Source organism: Gallinula chloropus (genome assembly GCF_964237585.1).
Source record: "Gallinula chloropus genome assembly, chromosome: 5".
Taxonomy (NCBI): Eukaryota; Metazoa; Chordata; class Aves; order Gruiformes; family Rallidae; genus Gallinula; species Gallinula chloropus.
The window spans coordinates 55,596,665-55,609,925 of NC_140090.1; the positions used below are offsets into that span (position 1 = coordinate 55,596,665).

Sequence of the window (13,261 nt, forward strand, 5' to 3'; positions counted from 1 at the left end):
CACAGTTGTCACCTCCCGCCACACTGCCACACTTCGTACTGCCCAAAAGAGATGTTTCTGCAGTCTTCAACATGAACAAATAATGGAAAAAGCCCTGTAAACTCTCAAGATCTAAAGATAGTGTGTTCTCCAGTGCTCCTGCTTTCCCCGCCCTAGATGAAATCCCACAGGGAAAGAAACATCCAACACCCCTTCCTCCTCCTTTCCCCCTTCCTTTTCTTGCCTCACTTGCTGTATGTACAGGATCCAAAGCTCTCCAGCACATTCCAGTTGCAGTCTGCACAAATAAATACAAGGGTGAAAAAAAAATAAATTTAGGGAGCTTGGACCACTTCCAGCTTGCCTGGGTAACTGGACTTTGTGAGGAGCTGGAAGGGTGTTTTTTAAAAGGAGGGAAGCAGAAGAGAACAGCTCAAGAATCTTGGCTCAGCCTGGGCATATTTCCTCCTAACTCTGGCTAAACCTCAGCACGAACGGCTGGACGGAGGAGTCGATGCGAACCGGGGAGGGAGGCTGCGGGGCTCTGCACCAGGACTAGGGCAGACCTTGGAGAGGCTGAAACATGCTCTTCCTTTGGGCACTGGCGTTTCTTTTAGTCCTGCAGGAGCGAGATCTTTCAGGTAAGCGATTCCGAGGTCGCAGGGCAGAAACTACAGCTTAACCGTAGCATGGGGAAAGCCTTTGCATGGGGCAGGAGGGGGAGGTAAAGAATTGCTTACTCTCTGGGTTTTATATGAAGGTGACACAGGTACCTACCAAAATTCCCTGGGAATACTGTTTTTAACAGGAAAGCCTCCATTTTTGTGTTAATGAAGTTCATCCTGGAGGCATATTGCTTTAGTAGAGATTCCTCACTTCTCACAGGAGATACTATCGCTGCTTTTTCAGAAATTCTGAACCACATTCAAGTGCTGCAGCCAGCCCCCTGCATCTCCATAATTACTGCTCTGGCAGCTTGATTAACGTACACGCTAATCCTCTCAGAAACAAGACTGAGGTTCAAGGTGAACAGACAATTCCTTTCATTCAACCTTTCCTTTTAGATTTTCTAGTAACAGCACTGCATTTCTTTTCTCTTCTGCTTTGGATTAGTTACTGCTGAGACTGAGGCACATTACACCTCCTCCAAATGCCTTGCGAGTACCAAGTATAAACAGAGAACATCTGATAAGCTTGCATCCAAATTTTACTTTCATTAACTGATTAGTGCTGGAATCACCTACAATCACATTGTAGCTGACAGTGTGACTGAAAGCGTGACTGAAACCTATTCAGTTTGGCTAGTTCAAGGGTTTATAAATCCCTGTGTAACCACTAACCTGGCTTCTCACCCTGTTTGAATTACGTGTTTTCTCCCAGCTTGATTTTCCCTCTGCTCTTAGCTTCTTGACAACACACAATGTTTGTATTTTGTGGGAGGGGAATAAGTTTCCATCACAAGCAAAACATTTCCTAAAAAGCTGGTAGCCCCTTCCGTCCCCAGGTTGTGGTCACCCTCCCTTGCCCCAACTCCCTCCCACCCAACTGGCTTCCCTGTGTCTGTCAGCAATGAACTGAAATGCTAGTGCCACAGCAAGGGTGCTCTCACTTGTTCTCACTCCACAAGTACCCATTATCCTCTTGTGAGTTTTGTAAGCTTCTAAAAAATATTGTGTAAATTAAAGGGGGGGGGAGGAAAGGCTGAAATAATGTTTTTACTTCTTCATTCCCCCAGAAGTATGGTTTTAAGCTGAAATCTTTAGCAAACTTGGATAAAATCCAGCTAAATAGAACAGTACTTGAAAAATAACCGCAGTGCAGACTAGTACCCAGTATCATGCCAGGTGTTAGCTACTCGGTCAGGAGATCATTTTCACTGTCTCAATGGTGTACTTCATATAAGATGGGAAATTTTGTGTCTCTCACAGCTAGGGGAGTGTCCTGGCTGGCTAACAAGCTTCAAGAAAGTCATCCCCATTTTCCCTTTGCTATCTTTCAGTCAGGGAATTTAACTTTTGTTTTCCTTACTGATTCCCCCAGCCAACCCCCATGGGTTCCTCTTAAAAATGGTTTGGCATTGGCCGAAGTAGAATTTGTGTTTTAATTGAGCAATTAATATGAACAATCTCATATTCATATCACTCAGCCTTCAAACAGGTCAAGGAGGAGAGGCTGGTGCTGAAGCCCTTCTAGATGCAACCTCCTGCTCCTGCCTGATGGATGCAGTTTCTAGTTCTTTGCTGCTGCTGTGTTAGTTTGTGGGGTGCTGCCCAAACACGGCATGCAGTGCAACCTGGGGCATTCAACACTGGCTCCAACGAAGTGTGTTTCCATCCTTGCCAAAACCTCTGGGCAAATTGTTCCAAGGGGTGCAGCACCCCAACAGCAAAGCCTTTGCTGATGTTTGTGTATGGCAGAGAGCTGACCAGAGTCCTCAGGCAAACAAGAACCTGGAGAACAGGCTGGCCCCCTGACATTCTTCACTTGGCTGAGCAAACCAAGCACTGAGCATGCTGTACTACCAGAGAGGCAGCAACAGGAGAGCTCCAGAAGAGGCATTGCTGCTCAAAACTGCACACTGTGGTATTTGTTTATAAACTAATTTGTTTATAAACAGCTGAAGTTTCCTTCCCTTTAATCTACAGGTTAAAGTAAGCCAAACGTAAGAATGCTTTCCTTCATTCAGTTAACATGACTTCTCTGAGCCCTTAGAACCTCTGATAGGCACATAAAACATCACAGCTCAGATGATCTATAAGCTAGATCATTGCCTAGAAAATAAAGATAAAAAACCCCAACCTTTCACAAGAGCTTGCTTTTGATCAAAATTGACTTGTATTCTCACTGAACAGTGTTTTGCCTCCAGGAGATTAAACTACTGCATTATGAGAGATGCCCCACATTAAACAAGACTTGGACTTTCATTTCTCCATTAAAAAACTATTAGTGGTTTAACGTAAACCTCATGTCATAGGCATTTTCTGTCCTTATAGAAACCTACAGGCATCACTGTCTCCAGTGTGAGGATTACGGGCTTTGTAAACACTCATCTCTAAGCTCCCACAAGGAAGGACAGCCTTTGTCACAATAAAGCCTACCCAGATATAGGTGTGTTTCTTAAGACCATGAGGCATCTGAAGACAGGGGTTCTGTACAGAAATGAGCCTTTTTACAGATTTTGTCTGCCTGTAAAACCCTATGGTTTAGTTAAAAGGCATTCATTAAGTTCTGTAGACTATGCAGCCTCCATGTTTAAAGCAAAGGTTGATATCAAAGTCCAAAAAATCTAGGTGGTTAGAAATATAGGACTCCTGCTGTTCACCTGCAGGATGTAACTGGATTTGTAAATGCAACTGATCTGGTGGAAGCACTTGTGAGTCTTGGCCATGAATGCCAGGATCTAGTCTGTATGCATGCCTATATGTGTGTGTGTGTATTTATACACACTGTTCTACTTCCTGAGCTGTTGCAGAACATGTGATCTGCCTGCCAGAGGAAAATACATCTTCAACAAGTTCTTGGGCTTATTTAAGTCTTAGAAAAAAACTACAAGGATATTCTTTCATTGTATTATCATATTCCTTTCAACTACCATAACTTAGTCATATGCAAAGTACACAACCAGAGAGCTGACTAATAAATCACAGACTCACCTCACTCACTCCCCACGACTGTAGCTCATATTACTAAATACAGACCAAAAGCCATGTCCTCATAATCCCCAGATAACAGTGGTCACCCTCAAGTGATGGTGGCATCAGATACTCACATATCTCACCTCCTCCATTCCAAGCCAGCCTTAAGATCACTCATTCTTCACAACTTAAACTCTTTTCAGATGCTACAACACAGCTCGCCTTCTTTCTAAAATGGCTCATCTCATCTCAAATATATATACTGCCAATAGCTATAGTTTTCCTAAGACTTTGCCTAAGCTTCCAAAACAGATATATGTATTAACACAGAAATAACTACATAATAAGGGGAAAGTTTTGTTTACAGCCCAAAGAGTCAGGGTATCTCATCGTAAAGTTGCAGCATGAATTAGAGTAAACTACCTGCATCTCTTATCAGTCCACTTCCCTTGTAGTCATTTTCTACTGTGGCAGCAAGCACAAGAGGATATTCCCTGGGTGCTTGTTCAGAAGACCAGCAATGCTGGAAACATTATAGATTAATCTCTAATTATTAAAAACTTCCAATGTACCTTCTTGAAATTATTACCCTGCCCCCAAACCAAACCAATCCTCCCCATCACACATGTTCCAGTAGAGCTGCCAATTCTGTCTAATACATGATGCCCATGTTTCATCTCCCACTTTGGATAGTCCATATTTCCCCTGCATGGAATTTGCAGTGTCCTTCTGCCATAAAAGCTAGAGCCTACTACTAAAGGTGTGTCTACATAAATATATATATTTATGTGTGTGTGTGTATATATATTTGTATGTATATATAAGCAAACCCTTGCAGTTGCTTCCAGTATAAAGTATAGTAACCCATAACAGCATATGAAAGGCTAAGAAATTTTACATGTTTATTGCAATTCCTGCAATCCTTATTGCAATCAAAGGCAAGAATTCCCTTATCTTTAAGTAACAAGAAACTCTACAAAATTATGGATTACATCCTGGAAAATGCTCTACGTCCGGTTAAAGATACACTCCCAAGCACGTTATAACTTGAAGACAATCCACACACTAAAAAGCATTTCCAGTACAATGCATTCTATCCAAAACAATTATCTTTGGCATCACAACAGTAAAACTTGATATGGATTAAGTTTATATATAATATAGTTCAAAATTATTTTGGGCACACTGGTGAAACTGGTAGCAGTACAAAAAGTTAATCCAGCACATCCATGGCTAAGGATGCCAGTGTAATCAACAGAAGTAACTGGAAACTAAGTTTGATGCCTTTGAGAACAGCCCCCCAAATATGACTAACAATCTTGGTTTAAAATGGTCTTTGATCTCACAATACTAATACTGATAGCATCTGTATCAGCTCAGGTTTGAAGCAATGGAAATTAACGTCACCAACCACTTCTATAAACCACATAATTTCTTGAGCTACACTTCAAAGTTACATACACATCTTAAAGTGGTGTCCAACACTTATATTTATTAAAATAAATAATTTAAGTAAGGATCAGCAAATCCCTTCAGAGTTCTGTTGCATTCTTCCCAAACTGGCTAAGGGGTTAACCAGGTTCCTCAAGTTCATTACCTTTTTCCTACTGGAATATAAATCTATTACTACCTCCTTTGTTTTCTCATTAAAAGCTATCTGGCCACCTGATGCTATATGCTCTGTGAACAAAATGGTACTGCTAAACCTGAGGCAGTGCAAAGATAGAAACAGCATAGTATGTTTTCTCCGAGAATTATACATGTTGTCCTCTATTCCCCTTGGTCTATCACATGATTTCAGGCTTCCTTATTTGCCCTCTGTTTTCTGTTTGTCTCACTTGTCTTTCATTTAGCTTGTGGCCTGCTTTGTTTTAGCCCTCCCACCCTTCTGAGCACAACATGAACTCTCAGTTAACTTTCAAAACCACACTGGTCATGGAATGATGCAATAGGAATTTTATAGACTTTAAGGACAATCAGGAGCACTACAGCTACTCAGCTTGACCTTCTCCATAGCCCAGACCAAAGGAGCCAACCCAGTAACTTCCACACGAAGCCTGTAACTGCAGTTTGACCAGCATCCATCCTTAGGAAGGATACTTATAAAGACTTACCAGTTCCATGTGAGCACATACTTCAGTTCTGCCAGTCTCCATAACAGCAGCAAATGACAGTGAAGAGACAGTCACTTTGGTTTATTCTGATGGTTAACATTAGCAACCACCTGGAGGATCGAAATCAACCATTTGACAACAAGATGGGGGTCATGATGGTGCTAGGAGGGCACTTCTCCAGGCAGTGTGTAGAAGCAACAGCATCTTGGTGGGTTGGGGGAGTATATCAAATGTAGAGAAAGCAGAGGAACTTCATTAAGATGTGTTCTAAAGCTGAGGCCTTTGCTTTTAACCTCTTTGCTGAGGTTGTTTTAATTGTTTCTTCATTGCTCTTTCTGCAATAAGATCAAGTTTTATACAGCCAGGCTGACCACGATAAATAGATCTTTACTATTCATCGTGCAACTTCGTTCAAACACGAAGCGTATTCTTCTATTAAACCCGCCCTTATTGGTACAAACATATCCATATTGGCTGGTAGCTACCAACTCAGAGCTTCTGCATTTTCCTGCTCCATCTGCTGGTGTCTGACTGTATCACAGCACAGGACAGCTAGAACCACCCAGGTTTATGAGCACCATCAACGCAGCACAGAGGACTTAGAGGACAAAAAAGACGTGTCCTTTTCCTATCTTGAGCAAAAGAGTTCTGATTCTTGAGAGAAAATAACCACATACATATCAAATAGCGTTGACTTTGAGAATTGAACTAAGCATCTCACTCGCAGGAAGCATGAGGTGAGGGAAATTAACTGAAAGGGAATGTTGTTTCTGCCATATTGGAACATCGAATGTCTGCCCAAAGTAATCCATTGAGTTTTAAAAGAGACATTCAAAACATTGAAACCCAAATCCTACACACTTGCTTAAGCTTCACAAGTTGCAAATCCCCACACATTTTTAATATGTAAAAGAACAGTTCACTTGTAAAAGCTGTACTAAAATTTACTATCAAAGTTTTCTGCATTTATGCATGTGCTTTGACATATAAGCAAGCAAAAATTCTAGTTTACGTTTTAAAAAGGTTTCTTCAGTATCAAGAGAGCAAGTACATGGGAGGATCCTAAAAGGCCATTAATGTTTTGTTACATGGCTTGCAGCCTTCCACTCTTCACTCCCTTTACGTGGTGACTGCTGTTATTATGTGATGTAGAGATGCTGATGGAGAAGGTCAGTGCCAAAGGCAGACCATGTAATTTTCTTTCACTGCAATGCAGAGCATGGCTGCACTCATCACCAACATGTGATCCTCTTTGAGCATGTGGAAATTATTGCTTCAGCTGGGTTGTCTGACCATAGTGACCCAGATACATGTCATATTTACAAGGGACAGGATGTGTCCAGTGACCATCCTATCCCAAATGTAAAGGTTGCAGGCTAAGAGCTAAAGCCAGACAGTTAAACAACTATCAGGGGTTTCAGCAGCCAAAGGCTCAAGCCAGAAAATGGAAGAAAATTACACTGACCAAAGCAAAGGCTGCCCAGCCAACAGGAGCAACCGCCCACTTGAAGTACCCTGTTCTGGCACGGTGATGAACTCACAAGTGCGAGAGCAGCTCTGCAACACCTTGCAGTCCCCTCAGACTGGAAGAAGACACTTGCTCCTCCTTCAGTAAGTCCAGGACAGTTTATAAGCAGCAACATGCTCTGAGTGCTGGAAAGACATGTCTCTCTGTGTCAGAAGAGAGGAACCAACCACTCCACAGAATGGGGCACTACAGAGTCCCAGACTTAGACTTCATAGAAACCCCTTTACCTCATTCCCTAGACATGGACAAGCACACAAGGCTGTGCACTATTCTGCTAGCTTCATGGCGACATGCAACCACCTCACATTGGCTATACATACCTATCTCAGTTTATCCCACTTTGAACAAATGACAGTCAGAGTCACCCATCATATCCAGCCTCCCCACCTACGTACCCCTGCCTAGAGCAGCAGCAAACAGTGATGAGCTTCGTACCAAACAGGATTCTCTTTCACACAAAAGGGCTAAGCTAGAGGAACTATTTAGATAGCATTTTGGTTAAGACCTTATATAATTTGTCATTTGAAGAGACACTTTGAGGATTTAATGTCCTGTATCAGAAGAAAGGTGAGAAGACCCTCTGCACAGCACCAAGAGGCATGCACACCATGGCGTTAGGCAGTTTGGAAAGGCCAGATAGCCTCTGGGTCAGCCTGATTCAGGCAGGACAGACAGCTACTTCTGCTTCTGAGCTCTCTTTAATGGATTCATGATCAGAGAAAGAGACGTGGCCAGCTCTAACTTGAGCTAGTCATCAGTAACTCCCTTGCTTTTTCCATTTCTAAAGAATGGATAAAATCAAACAAGTACTGGCACATAACCTATGGCTGGCCAAAGCTCTTTTAGCAACCATGTACAACTGGTGCTGGCCTTCGCCCCAAGTTTGCATCCAGCCATCTACAGTTAGCTTAATACATGAAAAATAATCTCCAGAGGGAGTCTTCAATTCTCCCATTTGCTCTTAGTTCATCTAATCATTTCTCTTTTCCTCAGTTCATTTGTAGTTAGATCTGGGAATGTTCTTAGCAGCCAACAACTGATCTGCAGTTACCTCATCACATGCCTTCTGCTCGCTCTTGGTCCTCTCTCCAACATGATGGATGGCAGTTCAGTATACAGCTGAATCCAGCCATCAGGCTCAACACTGAGAGCTAGAGCTGGAAAATTGGGAAGGTGAAATTGTATTAATCTCTGACAGCAAAATGGAACTTCGCTTGCTATTACCGTATTATTAGGAAAGACAAGGTCTGTAGAGAAAGACTGGCTGCTGCACTGTAACCTCCATTTCTGACACGGAATTTCAGTTTCTCCATAGTGTTCCAGACATGTTAGAAATAATATGTAACTAAGGAAAAATGTTGAGAGGAAGCACTGTTCGTTTGACCACAAAATGACACTCCCGAACACCACGGGCAGCAACAAAGGTTAAAAAAGAAAAAAGGGGCAACTGCGAGGAGGCAGCTAACGTCTCATTACCTGCCACATTCCAGCAGCCTTCTGTAAACAGGCAGATGAATTCCTTGGGATTCTGGTCAGCAGCACCACCTCCTGGTCAATGCACCAAGACACCCTCGCATCAAAACCTTGTTACAACCAACCAAAAATACTCTCCCAAGGTCTGCCAAACCAATTTCTGAATACTGCCATGCCTAATACATCAGATCCCACTTTAACCCTCTCCTCCTCCCCACCCTCCACCCCCCAATTTCAAGGGTGCCATCGAACTGCAGTGGCTCCAACCGCCACTGCTGTGTGTTTGCCAGCATCACCCAACACCTGTGCTCCAGAAGTCCTGGCACAGACTTGCAGGGAAGTGCTGTGGCAGCTCCACAGCAACACTCTCACACAACGGTACTGAAGACAGAGCTAGTTGCTCTTATTATTTCTGTTCATTGTAAGACAAGCTCACAGTTTCCTGCTTCTCTCTGCTGCAATCAAACAACAGAATGAGTTTCTGCTGGTTTCTTCAGGTCTCAAACAAGAACAAGATCTGATTTTGCCAATATGGAGCAAGGTGGGTTATCACTTTTGTGGGGTTTAGAATACTCCACTACGGTTCTGTGCACACATATTAATAGCTGATTGCTGCACAACAGCTATGAAAAGGAATCGGCTCCATAAAAGTGTGGGCAACAGCAGGTACTGACCTTTCACGGAGCAGAAACAACAGAATGAAACATTCAAAGAGCAGAAGCCCACGAGCACAGAATGATATATACAGATAACAGGCAGAGATAAGCAACTTCATCTGTATCACCACATACGAATGACTAGGTCAGCAAACGGCATCAGCTGCACATTGTTTGTCTTCCCATTGCAAAACCAGACTGTTATAGGCAAGTTTCTGGCACAGCGGCATCACTGCTGTGCTTCCACATGGGGCACAAGGGGACAAACTTCGCTGTTCTTTACAGCTTTACTTTAACCAGCTGCTTCTGAAGAACGCCTCAGAGGAGCTGGTGTGTAAGGCAGATCTGCCCAATGTTTAGGTTTGATACTTGTGCCGGCAGAGCTACAGTTATATAACCTTACCCTACACAGGTAGGGAAAAACACATTGTACAAAATACACACACACATATCCACACACACGCACACCCCCCAGAAAAGGTACCCCTAGCAAGAGAAAACACCTTGTTGTTCCAACCAACCTTAACAATGTGTCCGAGTAAGGAGACATTCCCAGCACTGGGGTAAGACTGTAGTTACTGGGAGAGAAGTTCAGTTTCCACCTGGGACTCCTACATCTGTTTTCACAAACAATGCTGTTTGACATGCAAAATGCCACTCCAGAAGTGGAAAGGTAAGGACTACTATTAAAAAGCTCATGCTAAGCAACTGTGGCTGTTTTTCAGCTACTGCAGACCCTGTCAGCATGTTACCTGGAAGCTGGGGAAGAGGAAGCTGGTGTAATGACCATGATACGTTCCACGAACGCTTAGATATTATTGAAGAGGTAAGAGCTACAGCACTGGCAGCTGCACCTTATCACACCTCTGCCCCATCCTTTTGACCAAACAAAAGGAGAATGATGTTTCTAGTCACTGTCCTTTCTTGATTTTATTCTAATTCAAGGTCTGGGGTTTTCCACATCAGTTTGTAACTATCCATAAAGCCATTATTACCCCAACATTCTTGATGAATTCCACACGACGCATTAACCTACACTGAATATTGCATCTCAGCCTTTTCTGAAATGTTTATAACTGTGCCTTTAATGCAGCCATCTCAGAAATGATACAGGGCCAACTATTTCCAAGCATGTAGCTGCCAAACTGCATGCCCTTAGTTTTCAAATGGAAATGTGACCTCCCTCCTGCTCTAGTTCCAGCCCCCATCATTCCACCCAATCATCTCCTCTCATCTTCTGCCCAAATTCTTTTCTTGAATATGATGGTGGCTCAAAAACGCGAGGGAATAAAAACCAAACTAATACAAAGTTCCCTCCAAGAAGTCAGGTTACGAGTGATTCCTTATACAAAGTGGCTGTAACTTTAACTCTCGCACACCGAAGTGTCCATACTCCGTGCCGCTCGCTAGAGGCCAGTATCACACAGAAAATATTTACGTCTGCAACAGAAATTCAATTAGCGTTATGGGACATTAGACCTGCACTTCCTGCAAACACATTTGCTATAATTCCTTCCACCTGACTCTCTAACTAACCCCTGTCTCTATTTGACTCCCGTGCTTTCATTAGAAGGTAATAAAAACGGTGGAGCACCTAGAATCAGAAGTCAAGTCACTCCTCAACATCATCAGTGAGACCACCTCGAAGATCCCCATCGCTCCAGGAACCCCACCTATAGATATTTTTGATGGTGAGTATGTAGTGGGATATATCTGAAGCTGGAAAGAGCACTGCATGTGTTACCACCAAACATGCCATTATCCCCCAAGGTGTGAAGGAAATCCTTCAGCGCAGCTAAGGCCTCTGCTGAAACACTGGGTTCAGCTTTAAACACCAGGTTTCACAACCACTAATCAGGAAGAGGAAGAAAAGGGGAAAATACCCAACAAACCAACCCCCAGCCAAGGAGCTGAATATGTGAGCCCCACAGGAAAGCTGTTAAATTGGGGATGTTTGGTGTAAGAGACCAAAGTAGCCCAGCAGAATGAGTAAAGCTGCCACAAAGATGAAAGCTGCATGCATTTTCTTCCACATCACAAAGGTGAAGAACCCAAGAAATAATGCAGCAAGAAACACTCAAAAATGCAAAGTTTTCTTACAAGGACAGTGAGCAACTGAAATAAAACAGCTATAGTTTCCCCAGTTTATTTGGATGAGACCACTTATTTTACAGTTTCTTATAATGCTCTGTCCTCTTCATTCTGTGCCCAAATAACAATAATGCATTTAACAAGGTGAGACACACTCCTGGTGGAAAACAAACCTCTTGTAGAAAAGTATGAGCACCCACAGACATGTTCATGAAGTTTTGCCAGTGTTGGGTTTTATACTTGTTCATTTACAAACACCTGTGCATCTTACCACAGTGTGGTTACAGGATCAGAGGTGGGCTTAAAGTAGACAGCAGTAGAGTTTATGTTGGGTATTAGTTCTCACAGTTGGCTGTATGACTGATACATCCTCACCAACTTTGTTACTCATTAAAACTTCCAGTTTTCTGTGAGGGGCAGTTACTAAGCAACAGTTAGGTTACTCGCTGGCAGTGAAAATTTATTTTAAAAAGGAAAGTATTCCAGTAAAGTGTTACAGTGGATTAAAAATGAAAATCCTAAATCCCAACTGCAGCCCATCTATAGCAAATATTACTCAGATGGAGCTTGTAACAACTGCCAAATGGCTCCAGCATTACAGAGCTCTAGGACCTTCCTTCTGTAAATTGGTGACAACTCCTTGCTTTAAAGTAGGAGCATTCATGCCTTAAAAGATCCTGATCTTATAACAAAAAATAATTATATCAACTCTTTTTTGTACAGATACCAGCTGAGCACTGTGAAGACAGAAGACAACAGAATGTAACAGTATGGTTGTCTGAAACAGTCGCACTTTTGTTCATTTAATAAGCTTGTATTTCCAAAATTTGAGCAGGGATGAACAATCCTCAACTGTAGTTTGCCTTCTGTGTTCCTGTGCTTTATAATAAAAGGTAGTTGCTTTAGACACTGTCAAAGCTTTCTATTTTAAATTTTTCAGCAGCCCTACTTAATTTAAACTACATTTCAAATATAGCACTCTCAGCAAGAAAACAAGAGGGGGTCCAGCACTAAAGCACAGCTAACCAACTTCCCTCAATTCAAAAGCTTATTCCTACCCTGGCAATTAAGTGAATTTTTGCTATTGGTGTAAATCAGTGAAGATACACTTTCAGCTACAGTTTCCTCTCAAGATATGCTTCGACTGCCAGACAAAAATGAGTGTATGGAGCAGTCTGGCTTTGGACGTAGCCACATTGCTGCCACTGACTGAACCAGCAGCTCTACCTGCGTGTACAAGTCAGAACTGGGACTAGGCAGGTATTTGTCATTAGGACACACAGCCACCTCATTCTGATACCTTCACACTTGTCTCCCTTGCTGTAATGACGGTGCAACTCAGAATTAACTCTGACGTCCAACCCCATGACAAACTGCAACACTATTCTATGAAAAAGGACCCGCCCAACCTTTGCAAATTGGAGAGAGTGTGTGTGTATGGGTAAAGTGTGAGGAGTCTGCACATTCTTTATTAACACACAGCCCTTTTTCACTGTCCTAGCTCAAAACCTCTCCCCTCCCTTGTATTTTTTTCTTTACATTTCTATTGTGAGAACGATAAGCTGAAGAGATGTCATCCATGCAAACGAAAATACCAAGCAAAAACTACAGATTACACATATCACTACAAACAATTGCTCACCAAGAGCACACAACTCCCAAACTCTTGTCCACGCAACCATTTCTGAATAATTGTGTTGATTCAAGCAGAGAACTTCTACAGAAAAACTGTGTTACATAAACTGCACTATCACTCACACGTAAATCTACATGAATGCCAAAAAA

The 13,261-nt window shown here is 42.5% G+C and overlaps 1 protein-coding gene across 2 annotated transcripts; it reads left to right on the top strand.

The window, feature by feature from the left end:
* Positions 1–474: 474 nt before the first annotated feature.
* On the top strand, positions 475–12,291 carry PLAC9 (placenta associated 9). 2 transcript variants are annotated; one of them, XM_084265796.1, is made up of 4 exons: positions 475–620; positions 10,111–10,211; positions 10,956–11,076; positions 12,200–12,291. In XM_084265796.1, exons 1-4 carry the CDS (start codon positions 563–565, stop codon positions 12,208–12,210), a joined length of 291 nt encoding a protein of 96 aa, XP_084121922.1. In that variant the 5' UTR covers positions 475–562; the 3' UTR covers positions 12,211–12,291. The 2 variants fall into 2 exon arrangements, with proteins under 2 accessions (XP_084121922.1, XP_084121923.1); XM_084265797.1 differs by lacking the exon at positions 475–620 and adding an exon at positions 9,145–9,270.
* The last annotated feature ends 970 nt before the right edge of the window (positions 12,292–13,261 follow it).